We start from the raw sequence: 27,980 nt of genomic DNA, 5'->3' as shown, positions 1-27,980 counted from the left end.
TTGTTAATTAAGGAAGTTAAAATGTTTTCATTTTGAAATTAAAAAATTACATTATACTGCAACAGCCTCGGCTTGATTTAACAGCCTCGATATAACATTGACATCCGAGTGAAAGTTGAAGAAATTTGTTAGGTAGCAAAAGCCTCCAGAAAACGGTGGAAAATGTATTCAGGAATGCCTGGAGGAGGTCCTCAAACAAATTGTGAGTTTCATTTTGTTATTTTAGAATTTTGTTGTATTTCAGTGTTCAAAATGTGTCCCGAACGCAGTTCAAATTTCGTTAGGACAGAATTTTTTTCGATATCTTCCCTGCCTTCAATTGATAACTTTCATGATAAACTTCACAGTTTTTTAAATATTTTAAATGGTAGTGCAGTAAATTGTATGCCTCACATTTTGTAGTTTAATATTTTATCTGTATCCTTGTAAAGGTTGTTCAAATTTTACCCACATGTCTGTCTAGAAGGTAGATTTTTTTATTTTGGCAAATCTTTTTAAAAGGCGAGAACCGAAAGCCTTTTGAGGAAGTCTTTATACCAAGATAATATTTTGATTATCTAGTTATTTATAAAAGAATTTTTCTTTTTCAGCTGTCAGACCAGAACTGCTTGAGGTATGTTTAAACTCTTTTGATTTAAGTTGGTTTTCATATACCAACAATTTAATGCTGACAAAGCATTTTTTTTCTGTGTCCAAGACCATTGTGGAATCCATGTAACCTACTCTGGAACCAGGGTAAAATCTATGTAACTTACAATGGAGATACCTGGCATGGACTTCATAAATCCTTGGTGTATTGATGTATAAAGAAGAAAAAATAATGTGTTGCCGAAAAGGTGGATAGGTTAGTGCCTGTGTTTGGGCCAACCTATGACTTATATCAACCAGTGATGGTGAAAAGGATTATTAAGCATGTGGTCTACATGGATTCCTCCCTGGCTCCAGAAACATCTGGTGTGGACTTCTAATTTCACTATTTCCTTGGTGTACTGGCATAAAATGAAGAAAAAACAGTATGTTGGCCTGAAGGTGGATGGATTTGTATTTGGGTCAATATTTCTTTTTGCCAACAATAACTGTTTATATAAGTCATATAAGTCAGATTTATATTTTCAATTATGCATTGTACCATACAACATATAGGAGTTAGCATCAAGATGAAGATCATGGCTTTTCTGGATTCCTTTTTCAATACCACAGGAACCCTAAGTCTTGACAATTCTGCTTTCTCTGGCATGCTCTTGTGTAGTGCATGCCAGAGAAAGCATCTTATATATCGCTGCTTGAAAGACTTCTAGATGTGTATATATAATTATGGGTATATATTCTTTTGGCGGTGGAGGACTTGAAAATGGCTTTGAAAAAAACAAACATTTTACAGCATGTTGGCTAAAAGCTTTTTTGTCTGACATTCCTCAGAGCATAAAAGGTCAGAATAAGGGTCCGAAAGAACACAATGAAAAATATTTACCCACTTGTGGATCGAAATAGGCCAATCAGAAAAACGCAATCAGTGCTGCGTGCCTAAAGAAAAATTACCACTGAAGTCCAAGAGAGAAAACAAACTCCTTCTGTCCGACACAATGGCGGCTTTTATGTTTGTATGTAGATCATTTCCAAATCTGCTAGATGGAAGGACCACCGGGCTCTGCCAATTATCCAAAACATGTCGTCATTATAGAGTTTTGCACAATCTGGGTTGTCTAAAAGATGTTGACCGATGGCAGAATCACTTGTTTTAACAGAGTGTTTCTAGACCTATAAGATCAGGGAGGCTGTTCTCTTTGAGGGGCAGTTTTGTTTCTTATGTTGGAAGGAACATGCTGTTTTATCCTATCCCCCCAATCTTTGGGTTGTGCGTTCTACGTAGCCAGAATCACACTGGCACTTAAATTCATAAATGATGGAACTTTTTTGGTTGGTAGGAAGGCAATCATTTTGAATGGATGGAAAGGCTCGCCTAGTGCTGTAAACAATGCGAGGATTGACAGCAAAGAAACATTTAGTTATGGCTTGCCTAATCTGGCTCTCAAATCCTATAAGAAATGTTACCGTCTTGCAAGGAAGTGTTAACAAATCCATGGTAGTTGCAAATAAACTTAGCACTTTTGCAGACCAAACTTTTGAACAGCCGAAAACTTGCAATCTTCTCCTTAGTATAAGATAAAATGATATCTTCTGGATAGCCATTGTCCAGAAATATTGTTTTAAGTTTTTCCAGTTCAGCGTGCAGTGCAGTTATAACAATTAGCTTATTGAATTATTTTAATTATTAATTAGTTAATCAACCCATTGAAATTGTAAGAAAAATTGATAAACAATATAAACTTCCTTTATCACAATGTTGAAGTGTCCCTAAAGATCAATTTGTATCATAAGATATTTAAATATAATATTTCAAAATAGTTGAAACCTGTAATAATTTTCAAGGGCTTTATTTATTCATTCCTTTTATTTATTATAAAAACCTTTTAGGAAAATTATTTATCAAGTCTTTTGTACTTTTCTAATCCTCCTGTAGGAAGTAAAACTTCATACAACAGGAAGAGAAAGAGAAAAGTAAGTGTTCAAAATGTTTTCTTTAAAAACTAGAAAGTCACTAGAGATAAAAAGAAGTTACCAAATTTTGCTTTTCAAAATCAAGCTAATAAATGTATACATATTTACTTGTTTTGACTATTTTAGGTATGACAACATGGCAGAGTTATTTGCAGTCATTAACACATTGCAGTGTCTAGAAAAAGCATATATCAAAGATGCTGTCACGCCTAAAGAGTAAGTCTGTATATAATCTATCTCTGATTATTTAAAGGGCCTCTCCAGTCAAAAAAAAAATTTTTTTATTGACTAAAAAGCTAGCATCTGGTGCGTGTATTATGGCAAAGTTGTTGTTTTTGCAAAATTCCAATTAGTTTAGAAGTTATAAGGCTTTAAAGTTGCACCTTTCCGAGTAAAATGAGACAAGTGTGGCTCTCGTTCGTCATGAATCATAAAGAAGTCATGGTCACGTGTTGATAACTGCATCTAAATCTACAGCAGGAGCTTTTTAGAATAAAAAAATATTGAATGTTTACAAGCATTCCAAGTCTGCAGGTTGGAATGTGTCCATAGTGTGACACGACTTTGTTTTGATCACCTGTGTAGGCCCACAAAGCTATGGCTTCCTGTTCCAGCTCTTCCCTGGCGTCTAATTAATCGAAATTGATACTCATGGTGTTCTCCAGAAATGATGAACAACTAAAGGCTTCAGAATTGGTGTCTGAAATGCTCAAACTAAAAGCCGGTGGAACAGAACTGAGAGTACCATCACTTGCAGTGTTCAATTTGCGAATCGCCGTCGTTTGATTCGGTTAGAGGCGAGACTAACGAAATACACAGTGATGTCAAAATTGCGTCACAGTGTCACCAAACCAAAAACTTTTTGTCAGTTAATTCAATTCAATTATCAAAATGCAAGAGCTTATATCTCACAAACTGTAACAAATATCGAAAAACAAATAATGAATTTGTGATTAGCAGGTTCAACTCTTTAGATAAGCCAATAAAATGCAAGTGCAAAATTTGGCTGGAGAGGCCCTTAATTATAGAAAAAGTTCTTAGCACATTTAAACTGTTAGTGTACTTTAAGCTTGTTTATCAGTTTTTATACAAAGATTTTCGTTAGGTTTTTATCAGGGCATGAATTATGGGGAGGCTAGATGACAACTGGTCACCTCAAAATTTTATATGACGCTGAAAATTTACCACAAAATCATATATTTTGTATCGGAAATTTGAGCTGGACAATTCCAAAAAAATGGTGGTCCCTAGTGGGAGACCATTTGCTCTTCCAGTGGTCTCCCGCATATGACCTGTGGTCTCCTGAAATGGAATTCGGGTGACAGGGGTAGGCATTTCCAGTAAAAATTTGTTCACCCCAGATAGGGTGCATGGGAGATTGGACTGTCTTCACCTGAGGGGATAGAACATAAAGACCAGATCAAACATAAAAAACTTAGTAAATCACTGTGCTTGCCTAACCACTCAAAAAATCAATTTCTGCCACAGGTTTCTGATGCCTTCATAAATTACTTAAAGAGCTTTTTTGCAATAGTACCTGTTGTTCTCTCATGAAACTCAAAGCCTGATAAATTCATTTTGTTTTATTCTATAGTTTATGAATAAAGGCCAATTTGCATATGTTGTCTGTTTATAGCGTCAAAAGTTCATCCCAGAATGAGACATATTTGCTAAGTGGGAACATTTCCTTACCCTTTTGAAAGTCTCATTTAATGGGACTCAACTGTATTTATTTGATTTTTCAGTCTTTCTTGACAAATATATGATTGAGATTGATCCCATTTTCAAGGGATGTACCCATTCCCACATACCTTGTTGCACCACTAAGTATATTTTAAAGGGAAACAACAGATACAAAATTGGCCTAAGCCATCTATCAATCAAAATTAGCCAATCAATAAGCATGTGAGTGTGATCACACTCACTGATTGGTCAATTTTTGTTTGAAAGATGGTTTATGCATTTTCAGTATCTTATGCTTCAGCTGCACCATTGAAATGTAATCCATTCTGTTTTGCAGATATACAGCTGCTTGCTCAAAGCTACTTGTCCAGTATAAGGTATGTAATTGATGCCACAATGCTTTTTCAGAGGTCCAAAGAGAATGATATTTGAGGTCTCCCTACCTGTCATATGCAGTAATGTGTATTATCAGGATGAACTCTAAAAAACCCCTTGATAACCAAATATTGTCAGGCAAAGCTTTTTCCATGAAAAAACTGACACAACACAAGATTGTAAAAATTTTAATTGGCTGTAGTAAAAAAGATTGAAGTTGGTTCAAGTGGGTCTCAATTTAAATAATTTGTCAAAAAGCAAGATAAAAATAATACATCAAAGTTTCTCCCAAACATTTCATGGATGTAAATTAACTTTTAATTACACTGGACAATTTTTACTCCAACTGTGAGCCAAAACACATTTTCATTCTGCTCTGTTGCTGTTTTTTCTGGCTCTTTAAATCCCGGCAGGCATATGAATACAAAATGACTAATCTGTTTCAGGTTTTTCTTTAAAAATCTGTTGCGGTATGTCTGAAAATTATTTCATCATATCTTTCTTCTTTTTGGTTTCTCTCAGGTTAATGGTTAGAATATTATAAGAATATTAGTAATTGATAGGTACAACTTCTTTCCTACTGACTTGGTTGTACTATTTTTTGTCTAGGTTCAGTAAATTCATAATCGCGCCTAATTTGCATTAGAATAAATGCATTAGTTTGGCTGGCCACCTTAAAGCCAGCCTATTAAGTTTCATATCAGATCAAATATTCATGACGGAAGACAGAGAAATTACGAAATCACCCTCAGAATATGAAGGAAAATGTAATGTAATTCGGGAAATGCCCTGTAAAGCAACAGGCTTGCTTTACATACTTTCTAGAGCTTTTGCAAATCGTCTAGACGTATTTAAGTGCAACTGTTCTACTGACAGCCAGGATTTTCTCAAGTCACGTGGAATACAACCTGGAATGAGACTGTTCTCAAGTCTATGCACTTAAAGTTATGTCTGTAGAACAGGACAGCTCAAAGTTGCTGCTACAAGTTCCACTATTAAGCGTGTACAGCTTTGCCTCTACGGCACCAAGCTCACTGTACCAAGCCTGCTAACAATAAATCTTCAGCACTTCATTAGTTTTTGCATATCCTAAACATTTTTCTTACCGTAGTAGCATTGATTTACGTTAGATTAATGTTGCAAAATATGAACATGAAGAATTAAGCAAGGGCATACCTACCTACCGGGGGGTGTGGGGGTTGTACACCCTCCCCCCCCCACTTTTGGAAAGTTGGTCGGTAAATTTTACGGATGGTCGGTAAATGTTACGGATTGTCGGTAGATGCGTAGCTTGACTTTATATAGTATATTGGTGTGCATACATTGATTAGCAAGAGTTGAATTTTGGTCGGTATATTCATCCGTTCACACCCCCCTACTCCGAATCGTCATGGTAAGCCCCTGAGTATAAGCATCAGAATGGTTTGTTAATCTAGCAATGGCGGCAACACGCAAGTGAACCATTTATCACGACATATGGTCAGAAATGACCGAAGTATAATTTTTATGAAGTAAAGAATGCATCATATTAACCCGAATTACCGAAATGTTATCAAATGAAGCCCTGTTTGCCGGGGTGAAGTTTTGGTTAATTTTATTGATACCTTTCCTAATAAGAAAGTCATTTCTCGTTGTATGGTATTGATCTATGTCAATTTTTCATTACCACTACACACCTTTGTTCTCTTTAGGCTGCATTCAAGCAGGTTCAAAGCGATAGATTCCCCACAGTCGAAGCATTTACGTTGGAATACAGGGTGAGCTTTTATCTTCCACCAAACTATCTCTAAACCTGCGATATCACTGGGCTTCTTTGAGTAGTTTTTTGCTTTATAATGCCCCATAATATGTTTTCTAATTCGGAAAGAATTCGCAGAATGGAGCAAATTTCAAAATCACCCAACAATTTTTTCTGGACATATGATAAAACACTTTTCTATTTTATTGCTCTGTCGTAAGCTACATTTATCACTGCCTGATTTTAAGGCAAGAACTTTTCATTCAACAGACTGCGTAATTTTTTAGGAAAAGATTTTGAATCAGCACCTGTCTAAGAAGGCTGCAGCTTAGTCCTTTCTGCTGCGAATTTTATCTGCTTAGTTCACTAATCCTTCTTATAAAGCGCTGTATGCGTACATATGAAGAGTTTTTGCAGTTTGCTGCTCTCTTCTGAGATCTTTTTTGCAAGGAAATTAAACATTCTTTGTTCATTATAGAGTTTCACTAAAAAAAAACCTATCTTTCTCGTGATATGAAGCCAACGAAAACAGAGTTTTATGCAAATTAGGAAGCTTTTGTTATGAAAAACTTTATCACCGAAAGAAAATCAAAACTGTGTATTGTACTGAAAATATTTTTTACGATGGTCTTCAGAAGGCAAAACGTTTTAAAATGCCTGAAAGTACAACGGAAATATCAACCATGTAAGGATGAACATTGATGTGAGAGAGTAACATGTTCTTGTGATTGTTTCCTTGTTTGAATGATCGGTGCTCTTGAATCTCTTCATAAGGTCCATGGACCGACGGAATACTTCTTTCCTTGCGTGGTAACACGATTTTTGCATTTCTTTGCAACCCTGAAATGTATCAAAGATACTCTTTAAGAGGAAAAATAAGACTTTTTATGCAAGCTTTTTTCCCATTAAATCTATTTTTGTAATGGCAGACGGTGTATTTGAAGAAATATAACGAATTAAGCGTTTGCAGTTTTGTCCCTATTTCGTAAAACGGTCCTATTTTTCTTCATTGTTTATGAATTCTGCTAATGGTATATCTGTGTAAACATTTAGAGAGTGACTTTGCTTTTCATTCAGTCAAAATAACCATCTAACACTGGAGACAAAACAATGGAATGACAAAAATTATGTCATTCTTGATTATTATGAATTATTATTATTATTATTATTATGAATTAGAATATAGCAATACGGGAAGCTTAGAAGACAAATCCATTAAAAGCTGGAATTGTTTGATGCATTTTGCCATGAATCTGTTTTCATCAGAGGAAAAAGCACACTTAGTCATGTTGAAAAGATGGTCACATTTAAAACCTAGTTGTGTTTCATAGTTTCAGACTCAAATGCGGCGAATACCAGAAGAGCATCTGAAGAAGTAATGTCTATTTAACAACCAAAATAGTTTAGGTTTCAACTTGCACTTTGCCAATAATCGACTTTGCATGCATAAACTTGTATATAAAGTCAGCTGTTGTTGGTTTATTTAGTTAGACTGCCCTGCAGCACTAGAACGAATAAGAGAAGACAGGCCTATCACCATTAAAGACGACAAAGGAAGTACAAGTAAATCAATTGCTGATATCGTTTCGGTAAGCTTTTGCCAAGTATATTTTGCATGAATTTCATTTCTTTTGAAATCCAAGTTTACTTCTTAGCGCAGTTCGTCATTCAATGACTCCGTGTTTAACGTTACATGTGACAATTTTTAGAAATTGATTTTGAAAATGGATATTGACAATTTAGCGTACCATTTAAGGACCCAAATGAAAGTCAGGGGCCTATGACTTTAAAAATCAACGTACTTTAGCTTCTAATGGCTCTGTTTCCAAATTTTGCCATCGAATATTTCCTCGTTTGTAATGTTTATATATGGCAAAGAAACATAGTACCAGGAAACGTACAATAGCAACTGTTGATGTGGAAGAATATACAGTGGCAACTGTTGGTGTGAAAGTGGAGCTGATATTTGCAAAAGCATGAAACGAAGTCTAGAGAGCTTGATGATATCAAGTCAGTGGCGTAACGCAATTTAAAGTACCTTTGTTTGATAACTAAGGTCCCCTGCTCCAAAGAGGCCCCGAAATATGTTGATAAATATGTCCTGAAGCACATAGCTCAGCACTCCCCCTCCTAATTCTTGCTAAAACATGTACTGTACCATTCGATAGGACCTTCTAGCAGTCCGTGAATAGGGGCCTCGTCTCAGGTTTTTTCCAAGGGCCCCAGTTGTCTCCGTCATTCCACTGTATCAAGTGTAATACTATAGCAACTCACAGAGTTTTCAACTTGATCAGCAATTTTATCACAATGTTTTCAGCTGTTCATTACCGTTATGGACAAACTTCGACTGCAGATCCGTGCAATGGACGAGGTACGTTTATTAACTTCTTGGGGGTCATTTATCACTTATACATGACCTACTTTTTGGAAACTTCATGAGCACCTTTTATAAAATACTTGCGATGCTGTTGAATCGAAACAACTCTACGTCCTATCATATTTATGTGACTTGTAATTCAGTTTCTGAGTAACTGACCCAAAATATGGCTTTGAAAAAAGGCAAAAATTTTGAGAATGCTGAAGCTTTTCGTCTGACACTGTTCAGAATATATAACGTCAGAACATAGATCGAAATTTCTAAGCTATGAAGTATATAAACCCAGTTGTGAATAAAAAATGTTTGCTTTTTCAAGGCTTCTCTTGCATTCTGTATCGCCCTACATTTGTTTGCATACTGATCCAATCTTTGACGTTTGATTCCCTCAGTATCTAGGTCTCCTTGTTCCCCATTTTCTCGTTCCCTTATTCCCTTTACTGGTGCCGTCTCTTTTACTGGTGTTTTAAAACATTCTATTCGCTATTTTCAAAAAGTTGAAATTCCTTTGAGAAGTTGAATTTATCCAAGTTTTGCTCCTTATTTGCTGTTTCTGCGCCCTGTTTTTGGTAGTGAAGCCTAAGTCTGGCCATGCCTCCGCTAATTTGCAACACTCTAGATTCATTCAGTTTGAGATATTCATTTGATGAGATATTCTTTGGTGTTGTTTCGGATAATGTCGCCCCAATTATAACATGTAAAAATACGTTTTGTGACGTCATCAGGTTGCTACTATACTGTTTACACCTGGCATTAATAAACTTCAGAAACGTCATGCTTCTTTGTATTCTTTGAATCGATTTTGAATCGAACTTTCAAAGCACCCTTTCATACCTTAATAGTGAATATTTCTTGTAGTTTACATAAAAATTCAATTATGAATTCGTGAATTATCAAATCAAAAGGTGTCATTTTGTCAGCATTTTGCGCTTGAAAGCATAGCAAAGCTCATTATCAAGTTTGTTTGTTGTTATTTTTAGTTACTTTATTCAATCAAAGCGTTAAGTTGTTGAATCAATCGATTCATTTTCTTCAATCAGTACCCAAATGTTTTTAGTCTCCAGTTTCTGTGCTAAAGCTTTTCTCTTATCTTGCAATTTTTCTCCTACCTTAATCCAATTCATTCACTCGTGAAGAAACATAAAAAACTTCGTTCGTGATCTTCTATTAATGTTTTTACTTTCAATGCCTTCTTCGTTCGTTGATTTAGATACACCCTGATATGAGAGAACTGCTTGAAACTATGAACAGATTGAGTATCCTACCAGAAGAGTTCGAGGGCAGAATCAAAGTACAAACTTGGTAAGTTCACAAACCTTTTCTTGCTTAAAACTGTATGAAGGATGTGTCAGTAGCTTAATTTCATTTATACAGTAAAATTCCAATAACTCGAACCCCTTATCACTCGATCTTTCTTCAACTCGGCCTATTTTTACGTACAAGTACACATCACTAGTTACAAGGTACAAGGACATTAATCTGTGAGAAGAATCCACCCATCAGCGATATTTAATTGAAACCGCACCATTGACTTTCTTCACTCATCTGATTGTCATGATTCCTGGTCTGATCTTCGACCTTGTTTTCTGTGACGTTCTTGGACTTTCCTAACTGTAAGTTGGGAGGAGGGGGGAAGTGAGGAATACAGGATTTACCGTAGGAGTAGGGATATAAGGAAGGCCGGCGGGATAGAGTAAGGAAAGTAGAATTTACATAGGGGTAGTGATAATATATGTGTAAAGAAGGGGGGATACAGTAAGGAAAGCATGATTACCGTAGGAGTGGGGATATATTATGAGCAAGGAAGGCGAGATTAAGTAAAGAAAGTAGGAATTGCGGTAGGAGTAGGGATTAAGTATGAATAGGAAGGCGGACCAAAGTGAGAACAGTTTGATTATCGAAGAAGTAGGGATAAAGTATGAATAAGGAAGGCGGGATAACGTAACGAAGGTAGGATCTGCCGTAGGAGTTAGGATTAAGTGTAAGTAAGGAAGGCGGGATAAAGGAAGGTAAGTAGGGTGTAAATAAAAATGTTATTTCCTCTACTTTGACTAACCTCGGGTGACTTAACCAACCGACGGACGAGTTTGTTAGCCAAGTACCAGAAACGTGGGTTGTATCACACAACACTCGTTTCTCCTACCACTTACAGTAAATCCTGTAAAAAAGACCTCACAACCTACAGACTGCTGTTCTTTGTTTATGGACCGTTTGTTAACGAATCTATTTTCCTCATAAATCATAGGTCTTTTATATTGAAGTTCTGACTTTGAACAAGACACTTGAACTACAACAGTCTGACACTTGAAATTACGAGAAAGTTGGCCAAAAAAGTGCGAGAAAGTTGACCAAAAATGTACGAGAAGGTTGACCAAAAAATTACGAGAAAGTTGACCAAAAAAGTAGGAGAAAGTTGACCAAAAAAGTAGGAGAAAGTTGACCAAAAAAGTAGGAGAAAGTTGACCAAAAAAGTACGAGAAAGTTGACCAAAAAAGTACGAGAAAGTTGACCAAAAAAGTACGAGAAAGTTGACCAAAAAAGTACGAGAAAGTTGACCAAAAAAGTACGAGAAAGTTGACCAAAAAAGTACGAGAAAGTTGACCAAAAAAGTACGAGAAAGTTGACCAAAAAAGTACGAGAAAGTTGACCAAAAAAGTAGGAGAAAGTTGACCAAAAAAGTAGGAGAAAGTTGACCAAAAAAGTACGAGAAAGTTGACCAAAAAAGTACGAGAAAGTTGACCAAAATAGTACCAGAAAGTTGACCAAAAAAGTACGAGAAAGTTGACCAAAAAAGTACGAGAAAGTTGACCAAAAAAGTACGAGAAAGTTGACCAAAAAAGTAGGCTTTTCTTTGCGGGTATCAACTTTTCATGAACAAACTATACTAATTGATACTTTTCCCTCCTTTCCCTCCTGTCTAGGCTGACTACATTGGCTGACATGAGAGCCAGTGATGAGCTCACTGAAGAACAAGCCAGGCAAATGATATTTGATCTCGAACAGTCGTACAATGCATTCAACAGGCTGCTTCAGCACACGTGAGCACAAGCCATCGAATTCGAACTTTATATACTTCTTATGATAAATTATGTTGCACTCGCAAGAACAAATATAAACCAGTTTACTGTACCCATACTGGACGTACTGGGGTTTAAAACATAAATAACGCCCTCACATCCTGTCTTGAACTACTAACGATTGGTTAGACAAGAAAGCTTTGGCTCGTTTATAATTTCACACTGCTTAGTGTTGCAGTGACTTTTCTTATCACATTGATAAGATGTAAGACGAAGATCTGCTTTTTTTCATCCCTTGAAAGCAAGCTTTTATGCCATACATCCATGTAAAGTGCAGTATGATATTTGTCTTTCAGATGGGTACCATCGCTAGGCTTTATAAGTAAGAGCAAGCCTATGTTTCTCTGTATCTAGCATATCTTCCATTCCCATAAATCTACGTCAGAGTTATATGTTTGTACCTGTATGGTTTCCATTGCTGTTAAGACGTAAAACGCTTCCTTGTATGTTGCAATCCAATGTTCCAATAATACATAACTTTCTGATTGTTCAGTGAGATCGTTAGTTCTGCCTTCAGCTGTCAGAGCCAAAGGTTGTATGTATGTGGAGTTTATGCTATCTGAAATAACCCAACAAAATATATTTCAATATTTGGAGAAATCAGGACAATAATTTTGTCCCCAAGTTTTTACGGCCCCCTAGAGTTATTTAGTATGTTTATCCGGGAGTTCAATGTCACACCCTTATTAAAGCATCGTGGGAGCTTGATTCCTTGCTTTTCAGGTTTAATCAGTAAGTAAAAGAACGGTCATTGGACAAAAACGTGGCTTGAGTAAACAACTAGCTCAGATAGAGAAACAAGCTTCTTTTATGGCTGCCTTGGGCCTTCCCAGTGTTACCCAAGTACGATTTTACCTGCGACTGCTGAATAAACACCTTACCAGTGTTCTGCCCTCCAATCAGGCGCTCAGACGAGCACCATTAGCACTATACTACTTCGCCTAAACATTTGTACTAGGGCACCCAATAGGTCCCTTGGTTCCCGAATTCCCGCTACTTTTTTGCCCGATTTCCGACTGTCAATTCCCGAATCCCGGGGTTATCGACTTCCGAATTCCGCTTGTAAAATTTTGCCAATTCCCGATTCCTGACTTTAGAAAAGTTCCCCGAAAAACACATTGGATACCTTCTTGTACTGAAGTTACCCTCCGGCAATGAACGCCTGCAAACTGTAGCTTATAATTTGATAAAAGATCTTTTCCTCGCAGAAAAAACAATATATTTCTCTCTAAACTCATTCTACAACATATACTATTAGGTACAGTTCTTTTAAAAAAGATGCACGATGCATCGCTGGATTTTGTACTTGCTTACACTGAGGTCGCAAATAAACGCTCCACCAACTAGACCCCCCTCGTTTATTTTTTCGATATTTGTTAAGACACCCCGCTTTTTTTTACACCCTCCCCTGTTTCATTGACGAAAATCTGTGAAATTTTGAATGTCCTTACGATCACTTACAACACTCTCCCGTTGATCAAATTTTGGACATTGAAATGATTCTCCGTTTGTTTCAAACAACTCCCTCACAACCACCCCCCCCCCCGTTATTCCCGACCTCATGGTATGCTTTTGCTGTTAATGCCTCGTTATCAGCAAATGCCTCGGAATATCTACATGATTTCTCAGCATCGATTCAGATTGCAGAAGAGAGAAATCATGTTGAATATTTCAAGCTAGTATCTACCATATTACTCAACATTGTTTCTTGTAAGGGTCCTCTTTATGTCCCAGCTTGTCAACAACTGACCAAATGACAGGACATCAGGCCTCATAGAGGCAATGAGCCCTACACCAAACAGTGACGTCACTTCGTGATTATTTGTCATGTTTACCCGAACCACCTGATTCAATTTACTAAATCAACCTGTCTGTGGCTGCATGTCCATTCATATCTCGTAACACGAACCCGTTTCTTCCAGTATGCTCTAGGCCTTGATCACACTTGAAGAACCAAACACAGAAGGTTTTCTTCTGTGAACCGCTTCCTCTGTTCCTGTGCCACCGTCTTATTATCGTGACAACTATTGGTATGATAATGAGGCCAGCTACCAGACCAAGAGCCGCGAAAATTTTTGAATGAAGTGACATTGAGTCATAGAAGCTGCCTGAAATGGAAGAAAGGTGGATTCAGTTGAGGTTTGCAGGTCTCTGATCCATGGTCTCTCACCTCTTCTCTTTACGTAATTTTTAATTGAGTGGTTTATTGCAAATGGAAAATAACATGGAATATGGGCGTTACAGAAGAGAATTTTATTAAAAAGTTCAAAGAAGGACCTAAGCAGGAGGAAGGACGTGCATCATATCCGGGCGATTCTGACGCTGAGATTAATGGGCCCTTGGAGTTGTTAGCCTGCCAGGACTTGGAAATGATAAACGTTCTGAGATACCACATGTCAAACGACGCTCAAATCTGATTTTACTGCATTATGCGATAAATCAAATGACTGATACTAGGTGGCCATGTTAGCAGCGATCTCTCAAGCCTTCTACCATCCGTTCGCTCCTAGACCCTCCACATGGCTGCACAGTGACAGTATGTCAAAGTAGCAGCATAGGGTAGAGAATATAAACATTAAACATGTTTTTACTTCATGCTATTTCAATTTAATTGAAGTCCTTAACACAGTGGTCGATAGCTACAGAAAGGAATTTAGATCCCCTGATCGCTGTTTGAAGGTTTGGCCCGTGATAAAATTGAATTTTGTATCGCTTTTCAGTCCGCCACTGGGCTTAAGCTCTGCCTGACCAGTCTTCTTCTTAACAAGATAAAAAATGAAATAAATAAATAGTACCAACTCTCCATTTCGGAGCAGTTACTTTTACCCAAGTGCACCAGGGAAGCAACACAGGTAGTGTTATGATATTTAGTTTATAAATTTGTCCACATATTTTTGTATAATGCAATGCTCAATACTTTTGGATTATTTTTTGTCATGTTCGTAAAATTAGACAAGTTTTTATTTTCAAATAGGGAGCATTCCCACAAATACTCGCCATATCCCTCATGATCTCCACACCTCCTACAGAAAGCAGTTTCATTTTTTCCCCTAATGTTTGCCTTTAAGTCGCTAGTTCTCGGCATATTCGTTAATACCCCCAAGGTCAAGCCTAAGAAAGTGCTTGAATCCTGCTTCAATCATGCTTCTTTTATTTATTCTTCCTGGCACGGTACAACCCCCCCCCCCCCCCCCACCCACCCCCTCCCACTTTATCGTTGTTTTCGAGGTGCATCTATAGAGGAAAATGTACTCTCAGCTGTCTCGTCTTCTGCAATTCTACATGTAAAGTATTGTTGTTAGAAGAAACTCACAGTCATCCTTTATGTCACTATAATACACTCCAGTTAGAAGAAGCCGCTTCTCTGGGGAAAATTTGTGATCTGGCACGAGATAAACCTAAAATTAAAAAAAATAATAGTTCAATCCTGGTATTTTTCCCAGCAGAAAATGTCGCTCTCCGACTAAAATACAGAAAACATCTGCGTTCAAGAACCTAGTAGACTTGAAAGCTATTGGCTAAAATTTTGAATCAGGCCCTCTTCTGATAAGAAACATTTGAGCCTGAAATCAAAGTAGGCTGTTTTTGCAGATCATTAGAATTTCAAAATACTCAACCACGTACCAAACACTCAATCGATCTTACGCTGTTTTTTCAACAAAATAAGCAAAGTACAAGACTGAAAAGTTTTCTCTCCCCCTGCAACACTCGGTAGTTTTTTTCAACGTTACCTCAATAAACGGATCATTAGAACTGAAATTGTCCGTTGTAGGGGGTTGCTTCTACAAGGCTTGGACAACAAGATTTAACCTTGGAGCAATATTATTTATCCGTTGTTAGGAGGTGTCTGGCATTGGGATATGCCCGACATTTGGTATTTTCCGTTATAAGAAGATGTCCATCATTAGGAGGTGTCCACCATTCGTTGATGTCCGTTATAAGAAGATGTCCGTCATTAGAAGATGTCCGTTATAAGAAGATTTCCTTCATTAAAAGGTGTCCGTTATAAGAAGATTTTCTTCATTAGGAGTTGTCCGTTATAAGAAGATTTCCTTCATTAGGAGGTGTCCGTTATTAGGAGATAACTTTCATTAGGAGGTGTCCATCATTAGAAGATGTCCGTCATTAGGAGGTGTCCGTCATTAGAAGATGGCAGTCATTAGGCGGTGTCCGTTATTGGGGGTGTCCGTCATAAGGAAGTGTCCGTTATTAAAAGATGTCCGTAATAAGGAGGTGTCCGTTATTTGAAAATGTCAGTCATTAGGAGGTGTCCGTTATTAGGAGATAACTTTCATTAGGAGGTGTCCATCATTAGAAGATGTCCGTCATTAGGAGGTATCCGTCTTTAGAAGATGGCAGTCATTTGGCGGTGTCCGTTATTGGAGGTGTCCGTTATTAGAAGATGTCCGTAATTAGGAGGGGTCCGTTATTAGAAAATGTCAGTCATCAGGCGGTGTCCGTTATTGGCGGTGTCCGTCATTAGGAGGTGTCCGTCACAGGCAGAGGTGTTCTGATTGGGAGGTATCCTTTTTTGAGATTATCTACTATTTGAACGGATTTTTTATTGAATGAATTCTTTCAAGTGTTGTTTTGCCCAACTTTGTTGCACATATTTCAGGTCTACTGGTTCTTTTACACATTGCTAGATTTTTCAAGCAATTTCTAAGCGTTTTAAGCCATATTCATACGAGATAAATTTCTAAATGGCTTTGAAAAAAGCAAACATTTTGAAACATAGTACTGAAGTTTTTCGCCTGACACTCTTCAGTCTATAAAACGTCAGGACATTGATTGAAAACTTCTACTAACTTTACTAACACATTCTCTTCTTCTACTTCCAACCGTCTATTTTCCCCTTTCTCCAGCTTACTAGATGTCAAAGTATCAATAAGCTAATCAAGACTATCCGATATATCAAATAAATTTCCATTCCAGTCGTAGATCGAAACAGCGGATGTCACTTATGTCAGGACTAGCTTTAAGTTGAATAACGATCATAAACATGTTACATTGATTCATGTTACAACCATGACTCGCAAGGCTTTTTGATTGAACTACGTTTCGCTATTAATCGAGCATTTTGATCAATGGTGTTTATAAGCCTAAATGCGTAGATCATAAATGAAAGGCAAAGAAGGGGTGAGGTCTTGCTGTCTGAGCCTTGTCCAAACTTTCATTTTATATACAATTGATTTGATTGCATCCGTGAGACACTTGCATTCACCCTCTCTAGTTACGCCCTTTAGTTAGAAAGAACTGAGATAAAATTCAAAGATAAAGTTCCATCTAAATTACTCATTCCTTCCTTCTCCCTTTGCATAAACAAGAACTAAATCCATTGATTTTGATAATAACAAACTGTTTCTTTGGATTTTTTAAAACCATGCTTAATCCGTGATGAATGATGTGCAGTTCGCGGGTGTTGTTTATTCTGGAGACCCAACCAGACAGTTTTCATGGAGATTCCAGCCATAGCTGATCTTGTTACTTATTATGTTCTTTAAATAGCTTTCAAGTAATTTCCTGAATCGCAGGCAAGTGGTAAGATTCATAACTAATGCGGGAAATTAAACGAAGCAAAAACAGAATTGGTGTCAGAAATCAATATACAGGTCACTGGTGTTCAAAACAGCTCAAAACAACAATTGCCTTAAAGCTTTTTCACTGACCTGGTGTAAAGAGAACTTTTAAAATGCACAATGAACCTTTCTTTAAGGTCTCAGCTTTATTTTGCATAAATAGTATTGTTTTTAAAGACCTCAGCTCTATTTTGCATAGGTAGTGTTGTTTTTAAAGGCTTTGAATTTAAATCCCAGCTAAACGAAACAAAAATATCTTAGAGTAGGAAAAAGAAAGCTCGATAACCCATTAGTTGGTTAGAGATGATTGAAAATGATATCAAACCGACCTATATCATGGGCTCCGACAAAGGTTGGAAAGTGGGTGGGCCACGGAAAAATTTAATACCCATAACAAACAATTTTGAAAAAACTATTGTTTTGCAAAAATGTGGGGAGGCCAAGGCCCCCCGGCCCCCCCCTTCGTCGGAGGCCCTGTATATTGTATACAGGTTGCAACTGAGCAGAAATGGTATGTGATCCAGAAAATTGGAAGAGAACAGTGAAAAGTATCATTTTACAGTAGTAATGAAGGTGTAAAGAAAAAAGAAAACGGAAATCAAAAACACTTTTCGTAAGGCACTCGTCCCTATCCAGGCATGATCTTTTTTATTAAGAGTGCAACCTGAAGGAATCATCCGAGGATAGCACGCAGTTCCTTCAACTGAGAAGAAGCTTGGTTTACGCTCGTCTTACTGCAAACGAAGCTTGTCTCGATTTGGTTAGGTTGAAGTCCTTGCCTCTCTTTTCACTGAGCCCTTGGTCCATTGCAATGATCATTGCTTATGATCTATTTAAATTTGTTCTTTTATTCATTTCATGCGTTACATATGTAGACTTTTGCAAAGATTGCGTGGCCATTGCATTAGGTATGAAATTCAGCGTTGCTGCTTAGAACCGCCCTGTACTATATGTTAAGCGTGTACAGCTCTGCTTATCCGGAATTTGGCACTTCGTAACAGACCTGTAAGCATAATTTTTTTATTTAAATCCATTCAAATTAGAACTTTATCCGACTTACCAAAACCCGAACGCTAGGCCTGACACCTATTTTCTTGTTTCCTTTCACGATTTTGAAGTCCAGATCCAGTCTTGCCAAGACACCCGTGTACAGTCTAGTCCTGCAAGATACAACAGTGCAAAAAGACTACTTGCTACGAAAGTAATCAATTATCTTGAGAAGAGCTATATATGTTTTTATTTCTTACTCATGAAGCGAAATGGTGAAAACCGGTTTATCTTTTTTCAAAAGGCATATGTCACGTTAGCAGTTGGCTAATGCAACAGAAACACATGGAATGGAATTCAATTGTTTTTAATGACTTTTCGATTCTGCTTCATGAATTTTTACTCTCGCAAAAGTTCATCCTCGACCGCGCCCTTTGCACTAAATAAAATAGATAATAGTTTTGTATAAGCCAACCAGGTTCACGAAAATGCCCTTTCAGAACCTTTCAAAATATTCCATTATTTGCAAGTTAATCGGTCAAAACGGAGGCTTCTTAACCGGTTCAATGATACTCGATTAACCAATTAATTGTCCCATTATGTTGATTGATTTTTCATGTCTCGCAGGTTTGAGATAAATATACTTTGAAGTCGGTTAGCTTGTTCGTAGCTGCTTGGTTAACTTGCTAAGTCGAGAAAAGTTTGATGGCTATTCTGGTTCAGTTAGTTGAACCACTCAAATGAATCTCGGTTGATTCGTTCATATGTACTTTGTTGACCGGTTTACCTGAGAACGGTTAGATTGTGCTTTCATTCACTCAGTCAGTCAATACAATAGCCTTGCTGCTACTAAATTTTATAACCGGTTAACTCGTTCATATGTACCTGGTTGACCCGCTTAGTTGAAGAAGATAAGATGGTATTTTTTTCAGTTAGCCGGTCAATACAAAGGCCTTTGTACCGCTTAATTTTATAACCGGTTAACTCGTTCATATGTACCTGGCTGACCGGCTTAGTTGAAGAAGATAAGATGGTATTTTTTCCAGTTAGCCGGTCAATACAAAGGCCTTTGTACCGCTTAATTTTATAACCGGTTAACTCGTTCATATGTACCTGGTTGACCGGCTTAGTTGAAGAAGATAAGATGGTATTTTTTCCAGTTAGCCGGTCAATACAAAGGCCTTTGTACCGCTCAATTTTATAACCGGTTAATTCGTTCATATGTACCTGGTTGACTGGCTTAGTTGAAGAAGGTTAGATTGTGTTTTTTCAGTTAGCCAGTCAATACAAAGGCCATGTTACCTCGGTTAATTCGTTTATAGGCAATTCGATCTTGTACCCGGTTAAATATCCAATATGTTATCAGTTCACTGGTGGGGTTTGGAAATTAATTCCTCAATGTAAAAACGCATAAACTAAAGTTCTGTATGCGTTTTGCATTGGCTGTTCTGCAAGACATTCTCCAATCCTATTGAGAGCACGATTGATATTATCGTATGTAATTTTATTGTGACAGAACGATTGATAATAATTGTATCATTTATCGTATGAATTCATTACTCCCATATTAAAAACTGCTATATGTATTGAATAGGTTTTTATTATTAGAGTGTTCGAAAGGGCTTTTGCTTTGCTAATGTGCTGTGGTTGTCTTTAACTCGTTTTTGCTTCAGCCATGCCCGCAGCTAGGCCCTGCTTGTCCGCCATTGCACTGTAAGTCGGAACATTCATAAACGCGTTCCCATGCAGAAACACTTACTAGCAATACGCTACAAAAGCATTGGAGCTCCTACAAAAAAATGAGTGACAAAATCTTTAGTATGGGCCCACTTGAACCCAACACCACGAAATATACGGAAGCAATTATAAGACTTCTAAACATACTTGATCTTTTTGTACTTGGGATTGAAATACGTGTTTATCTCGTCGACTCCGTAGAAGTTCCTGATGAACAGTTGGACAGTTGGTATTTCTTGGCAATGGAGAAAAGTCAGTTCAAAAACCGTCTCTGATGCCCAGTTCGGTTGCCACAATCTGCACGTAAATGGTCTAGGCGTCTGTGTAATGTAAGTTGGTAGGCCATAGCACAAGGTGTTGATTTTCTTCTCCCCTGAAACTAGAAATATCAAACAGGCTCTTTTTAGGGACATTCGAAAGGTTTTAAATATTCTTCAATATTTGAACGCAAAGTCAAAAAAGTTCTTAATTTAACAGATATTAGGCATTCGTGTTGTTGATACGCTTTCAAGATAATATCAGCACACAATTCCTATGTACTTACTGTAGTAATTACGTCATTAAAACCTATGCAATGTCCAAAGTGTTGGTCCAACTTGGACCTTCCAAGATGTAATAAAGTTTTCCTTGTTTAAGGATCGCTTTTTATGAGCTATTTTCTTTTATGAAAAGTCTACTGCTCAACCCTTTCTCAGGGACATTGGAACCGCGGGCGTGTGCCCTCTTCTCCTTTTGGTGAAATGTCCCGTTTCTGCCCTCAGCCTGTTACCAGCCCATTATTCCAAAGACGTATTCCTATTTCCTTCAAAATTGGGTCTATTCAACAGGCTAACTGTCCTCCTAAAACCTTTTGGAGCAGTGCCCCTTCATACATGTGCCCCTTCAACTCGAATTGCTTCCACAATTCCTGCTTTGTGTCCAACACTGTTGTGTTATAAGTGAGAAGTAGCCGTGGTCAGTTTGGTCTTTCTTCGAACATAAGTCAAGAACCTCTCGCCAATAAGGTCAAGATTAACCTTATCATTTTCAAGGTAGAAAGATTTGATACAGAGAAGATCAGAGAAAATTGGAGATTGATGACCAAATAGTCGAATGATCGTATAAAAAGATATGCCGTAGGAATGATAGAATTATCGGAAGACAATTGGAAACAATAGGAGAAAGATGGTTCGCTTATTGGATGCAAAGAATTTTTGTAACTTTGAAGGGGCACGAGTCCCCTGAAAGTAATCATGCCCCTGATCACATTTGATTATACTATAATTTTATTAAGGAGAGAGACTGTGCTCCCTAATGTTTTGTGACTTTATGGATGTGACTTTGTGACTTTAAGTGTGGATTTATCGCCAAACATTAACGATAGTTTGTGGAGCAAATTGGAGCGAATCATGGATCAGTCTGACAGATTTTAATCATTTTGTCACAATAAAATAGGGACAATAGTTTAACTCTACAGAACTCTGATTGTATAGTAGACTGGATTGTTGGAACGCGAAACACAATCATTGAATGGCTTTTGGCAAACATTGTAGAACTGATTGGCCCTGCTGTCTTCTAGCATTATATAAGAGGAGGCTTTCGGGGTCAGGGTTATGTAAAGTTTCTAAAGCACTCGAACAAGGATTGCTCTGACAAGATATGAAATGAACCTCGAGCATAGATAAACATTGTGGCTAGCTTGGGGAATTACTGATAAGCGAACACTAATTCATGTTGACAATCAAGGGCAACCACTATCTTTGTAATATTATATACTGCCATCAAGGTTCTTTGAAAGTTCAGCTTATAACCTGGATGATGAAAGATTTATGTAGCTGTGATAGTCACGAATCTGATAGGAAGGGAAATTCTCCACGATTCCGTTTTTGATTACCAAAGATCAACACGGTTACATGAACTGTTGTGTGGTATTGCGCTTCATCCTCAGGCATGTAGCCTCATCCTCAGGCATGTAGCCTTTGTTTCTTGATAGGCAGGGGGTGCTAAGCAACGAAGCATATTAAAAATCGAGGGGGCTAAAATGTTGTTTTGGGGGCCTAAACATGCTTAAAGCCAAGGGCAGGGCGAATTTTGGTATGGTTGTGGCGATTCAATACAAAGTTGTTTGTTTTTAAAGGCAAAACGGATCGTGGCATTCAAATCCCCCGGTAATGGCCGTTGTTACAAAACTTGCAAAGCAGAGACAAAGGTCTATTGTCTTTAAGAAACGTCTCTGGGCCTGGAAGGGTGGTTGCCACCCTGCTAGTATGTTAGAAAAGGCCATCACTTTGGTTTCTGGTATGTTCCTGAATGTTGTGAAGTTTCTTTTTTGCATATGCTTATAGTAATTTTGGTAATCATTTACTCGTGAGAAATGCAAATCAAAAACCTGGGAAAAAGATTGAAGAAGGTTGTTTCCCAGAATGGATGCTAATATTCAGGTCAGCGCCACGAAATTGAAAGTGGCGGGCCAAGGCTAAAAAAGTAGGGAACAAGGCTTCTTAACACTTTTACTGCAGCTTTAACCCTTTAATTCCTTATCCAGATGTACATCTGGATAAGACCACGTGACCGATACCCTAGCCGAAAATATTTTATTTTGGAGCTCCAAGGCAACATACCCTCCTTAACTTATGCTAAAATTGCTCAAATATGATTGGACAGTTAGAAAATTATACTTATTTGATTAATTTATGCGCTTCTTTCGTATAAATATCCCAGACAACGTGGGCCTGTAACCGCCATCTTGACTGATCTTGTTGCGTATGTCGTGAATGAGGCGTGTTTTTCAAAATTGATTTTAAAATGGATAATGAGAACGGACTTGACTCAGAAGATGAATTTGAGATCGACTGTGCCTTATTAAGTGGTAGAGAGGTAGAAATTCGGTTTGTAGCACCGCTGACGGAAAGAGTGGACGAACCAAGACGAAGGAAGCCCCGCAGGAAGCGACAAAGAGAAGAAAATCCTGAAACTTCGAATGAGAGTGGATCGTAAGTTTACATATTGTTTCCTTCAAACTTTTGGATGCATTAGCGATAAAGAAGAACCATTTCTGAAGCTGTAGTGAAAATCTTAGAATAATGGCTAACTAAGTACGGCCAAAAATTTTTGTTTTTTTTGGGAGTGGTTTTCAAGAAATTTTAGGCCCGTGATAAACAAATCAGCTGATTTTGTATATGGTGGCTCTGAACAGATTCACTTAGATTTCTTTACTATTTGTTGCACTGCTGCAGAAATTACCAAATTATAAATCATCTTGTCTTTGCTTATTTTCTATATCTTTGTTTTAGGCAGAGTCTGGCTGGTTCAGGACATCCAGTTGAGTTGGACGATGAGTTGGACGGAGCTGTAGTAGTCGATGAGATCCATGACGAGTCAGAAGTTAGTGAAGAGGAGTATCAGGATAGTGATTGTAGTTTGGCAGAGTCTCTAGGCTACACAGGTGATAGGGAACAGAAATGGCTTCCACCACATAATGTAAGCAGTGTTGGCCCAAAAGTAGTTTGGGCGAGAGGCAGTGCCCCTTGTAGAGCCTTAGACTTTTTCTTGCTTTTTTTTTCTTTTGATCTGATGGGAACCATAATTGAAAACTCAAACATTTATGCTGTGTATGGTCAAGGAATAGGTCAAAGCTACATGTCCCAGGACCATGGTTGCCATGTGTGGAGACCCATTGATTTGATGGAATTTAGGAGATTTCTTGCCTGTCTATTTTATATGGGTATTGTTAAGGCCCCTGCTAGGCGTAACTACTGGCAGAATGATAAGCTTTTTTCTGGTCTTCTTGGGTCAATGTTTATTCCAACATTTTCTAGGTATTGTGGAATACTTGCTGCCCTTCATTGTGTAAACCCTGAGACAGAGGACAAAAGTGATCCATTAGGAAAAATAAGGAATTTCTATGACCATATGCGAAGTCGCTGTAAGGAACTTTTTACTCCTGGTAAATGTGTGTCAATAGATGAACGTATGGTTAAGTCTAAGGGTAGGTTCTTCTTCAAACAATATATAATGAATAAGCCCACTAAATGGGGTTTCAAACTTTGGGTTCTAGCTGATTCTGCTACAGGCTACAATTGGGATATGGTGGTTTACACTGGTAAAAGCAGAAAGGATGATTGGGATGATTTCAGTGTTGTTGATAATAGTTTTGAAGGGATAGAAAGAGGACTTGGTAGAGCTAAGGCTTTTAATGAAAACCCCAATCCAGAAAATGCAGGAAATCTCATCAACCAATTAGCTGCCAGAGTTGTTATTAATTTAACAAAACCTCTGGTAAACAGGGGGTATGTTCTTTTTGCTGATAACTTTTATTGCAGTGTCCCATTGTTCCAATATTTGACTTCGGTTGGTATAAATGCTGTTGGTACTGTAAGGGAAAATTCCTCCTCTTTTCCTGAGGTAATGAAAAATAGGCAGTCTTGGGGGAAGAAACTTGATCGAGGAACAATAAGGTATATTAGAAATGGGGAAAAGCCGAATGATGTGTTGCTTGTACAGTGGGTTGATAGGAATGTTGTCTCTGTTCTCTCCACCTACCATTCTGCCAATTATTATGATTATTGTACAAGGAATACAAAGGTTGATGGAATTCATAAAAAGGTTAAGGTTTTGAGGCCTAAATGCATTTCAGATTATAATAAAGATATGAATGGTGTAGATTTATCTGATCAGATGTACCATATGTATTCTGTTCAATATAGGACTAAAAAGTTTTGGAAAACATTATTCTTTCATTTTATTGATATTTGTTCTTGGGATGCATATGTGTTTTGGAGAGAGCTTAGAAACCCAACCCCTGAGCAGAAAATGCCTAAGAACTATTCTTTTCTTGATTTTAAAAAGGATTTAGCCCTTCAGCTTGCTTTTGTTGAGCAGAAAGCCATTAGAGCAGAACCAGAGGTCAGATCATTTGCAGATTTAGGTACTTAAGCTAGTAATGTAGAGGACTTCATCTGTAAGGCAACAGCTCATGCAGTAAATAGTGCAAAGCAAAGATCAGCAACTTTGAAGAAGGCAGTTAGTAAAAAGGAATTGTGGCAGAATAGATTAGAGAAAGGGCATTTGCCGGTGAAGCTTGAGAAACACCAAGTTTGCAAAGTTTGCTCAGTTATGAAGTCAGTGCATAGCATAGATCAAAGTTATAGAGCAAAAACCTCATCATTTTGCTGTGTTGTATGTGATATCCCTTTGTGTATTGGAGAAAGAAACTGCTTCTTGCTTTTCCATTCCCCAGAGTTTGAGCAGTACAAGGAAGCTTTCCTAAGTTACAGTCGTGATCGCTAGATTAGTTGTTGTTTTTGGTAAATTCATGTAGATTAGATAGAGAAAAAGCAAAAAAAGTAAAAAATAAAAAAGCATAAAAAGTAAAAAAGAACTTTTGGTCAAAATTACAATCTTTTCTCTCCAAGATTTTGTGTTTTTTACTTGTTTTCTTTCTCTTAAAAGTCGAAATCGAAATTGCACTTGCCAAATTGAATTGAATTGTTTTAGACCCATTGTTGCATATTAATTAATTAAAAAAAGACTGTTCAAGAAAAATGATTGATATTTCAACTCAGTGTGCTAAGACTATGACAAAATACATTATTGAAAGAAAAAAGTAGTTAAGTGTTTTATTATTGAAGATAATTGACCTTAATTAATAAAGTTATTTTCTGTTATATTCAATTATGCAAATTGGATGCTAATTAATGTCCAATTATAATATAATTTTGGCATAATAAGATCATTTGCATAAAATACAGCTATTGATGATTACTTGGGCAAAAGATCATCCAGTTATCTTGAAAAATCAATTTTTGCTGAATTTTTAGATAAAGTAGGCAAAAATCCTAAAATTCTGTCAATAACGAAAGGGTTAAAACTACTTACATCGCAAAAAAGTGGGGGGGGGCGTGGGCCCTTATATTTCTCAAGTTGGCTTAGTTTGCTTTGCTTTTTCCGTACTATGCTTGACTTTTACTATTTGTTTTGGCAAGCAATGCATAGAACAGCTTAAGGATGACAGTTATCTAGAAAATGAATTCGAGTATGGATGCATCAAATCTCCAAAGCAAGGGGTTGAATTAAAGAAATCAATTGTATCGATGAATCTAAATAAAAAAAACTGTAGCTTTCATTACCGCTAAATGTTTTGCAACACAAACGCCGGTTTTCAAGAGTGAATTCAACTAGGGGACGTTAGTATTTGGAAAAACAAGTAAGACATATATAGTGGAGACTTTCAAGCTCGTGGGTGCTCATACTCGTGGGTGTTCATACTGATGGGTGTTCTATGGCAGGAATGGTAGTCCTTTGTTTATAAAAGCATGCCGTCTTTTTGGCAATCTTCTCGTTTCGCTTCTTCATCTATCCTACCAACTGGAGTGCACACCCTACTCGCTGCCTGTGCTACCGGAGATGGCTTACGTTGTCTTTTGTCTGCCAGCAATGCTAGACACGCTTTTGAAATTTTTTTGTTATGTCATGCAAGCCCGTTCTCTTTTATATTGTGTCCTTGTTCCCTCAAGTCTTATTCCAGACTTCCTACACGAAATCCCATTCAACAGTTAATATTCCAGCAAAACCCAAAAACCAGCTAATGCTACTATTTCCGACGCTTTGGGGACGTTGGAACGAACAAGGGGTAAGGGCAGGCAGACTCAAGGACAATGGGCGTTTGAGAATTAAATGCTTCTACTAAATATTTCGTTACTGATATTCTTATTTCGATGTACTCTGTTGGTATCTTGACATTAACCAGGATATAATGAATAAAATGACTAGACATCGTCATCAAAGCAAATTATCCCCACAAATTTAACATGATACTCCATTCAGAAAGCCGGTATTACTATGGCCAATCTCAAAGTCACTTTCATAAGAGCAGCATCCCGCACCCCTCCCCCCCCTAACAAAAGGGCAAAAAGCTTCTCTTGCCCGTGGTTCCTCTTCTGCAATGGTCCTAATTAAACCTAGCTCCACAAAAAGTGACGTAGGCTACAACATAAACATTCATCATACTCTTAATGATTTCTTAATTTAATAATTCTCTAATCTCTCTTATCTGCCTATTAATTTCATAAACAGCTTCTGTTTCAGAACTAAAATTACAAAAAGCGCAAATTCAGCAGTTGCAAATCCCCCAGAGTCACTTTGATCCTAAACATTAAAAGCTATTCCTCCAAAAAAGTGGTCCTTGTTTCTTGTCGGTTCCCACTTACACTTGCTTCTAAAATGTTTTTGGATGTTTAGCATCGCATAATGACTTATCGCCACTTGCTCTTCTGTTAAACTCTTTTGCTGACATTTCCTCCGCTTGCAAACAATCCCAATGGAAGACAACTAGGGAAAAGTACAGAAGTACCAAGACTTCTGTTACCATTGCAGACAAGAAACATATTGGGAAACACACTTACCATTAATTGTAGCTATTCCTAGCAGCGCTAGTAGATATCCGAATGCTTTTGCCATATTTCCAAAATCGACCTACGTTTCTAATGAGAAAGCACAGGTAATTTGCATATCTAAGAGGATATTTCGTTTCGGTTAAGGTACCTCGAGGTCAGAATGTGGGTACTGTTTGTCCAGCGGGTTTCGTGCAGTACTGGAGTGCAATTCAAGCACGCCGTGTAACGGGGGTGTTGTATGTCTTATGCCTTGAAAAATGCGCCAGGAAACCGGATCTGTTTCAATATGGGACGAACTTCTCTGATTATTATGTTCAAGCCAGTGTGGAACATGGAGATTTTAAGGATTTTTAAGAGTTTTACCACCTGGAGATGAAAACAAAATATCCCTCCTATTCGACCCTTGCAGAGATAAGCAGACAAAGTCAACCTTTAAGCCGATTTTCTGGAAGATATGATCTATCAAAGATTTGCAGCGAATGGTGGCATCAAAATCTT

The 27,980-nt window shown here is 37.5% G+C and overlaps 2 protein-coding genes across 2 annotated transcripts; one reads left to right on the top strand and one right to left on the bottom strand.

Annotated features, from left to right (window-relative positions):
- The first annotated feature begins 73 nt into the window (after positions 1–73).
- Positions 74–12,298, top strand: LOC135688748 (vacuolar protein sorting-associated protein 28 homolog). Its single transcript, XM_065205722.2, has 10 exons — positions 74–202; positions 591–613; positions 2,522–2,559; positions 2,686–2,775; positions 4,580–4,619; positions 6,309–6,374; positions 7,843–7,944; positions 8,673–8,726; positions 9,940–10,031; positions 11,651–12,298. The coding sequence occupies exons 1-10, from the start codon at positions 163–165 to the stop codon at positions 11,769–11,771; spliced, it is 666 nt and encodes a 221-aa protein (XP_065061794.1). The 5' UTR covers positions 74–162; the 3' UTR covers positions 11,772–12,298.
- Positions 12,299–13,328: 1,030 nt separating this feature from the next.
- LOC135688747 (uncharacterized) lies at positions 13,329–27,691 on the bottom strand. The gene is made up of 5 exons (XM_065205721.2): positions 27,492–27,691; positions 20,257–20,488; positions 18,446–18,545; positions 15,120–15,204; positions 13,329–13,914 (listed from the first exon to the last, which is right to left on the bottom strand). The coding sequence occupies exons 1-5, from the start codon at positions 27,544–27,546 to the stop codon at positions 13,664–13,666; spliced, it is 723 nt and encodes a 240-aa protein (XP_065061793.1). The 5' UTR covers positions 27,547–27,691; the 3' UTR covers positions 13,329–13,663.
- Between the last annotated feature and the right edge of the window lie 289 nt (positions 27,692–27,980).

Source organism: Rhopilema esculentum, chromosome 9 (genome assembly GCF_057945365.1).
Source record: "Rhopilema esculentum isolate cy_ngs chromosome 9, ASM5794536v1, whole genome shotgun sequence".
NCBI classification, from domain to species: Eukaryota; Metazoa; Cnidaria; class Scyphozoa; order Rhizostomeae; family Rhizostomatidae; genus Rhopilema; species Rhopilema esculentum.
Note: the sequence above shows the minus strand (reverse complement) of the source record. Positions and strands in the feature narration are given on the sequence as shown.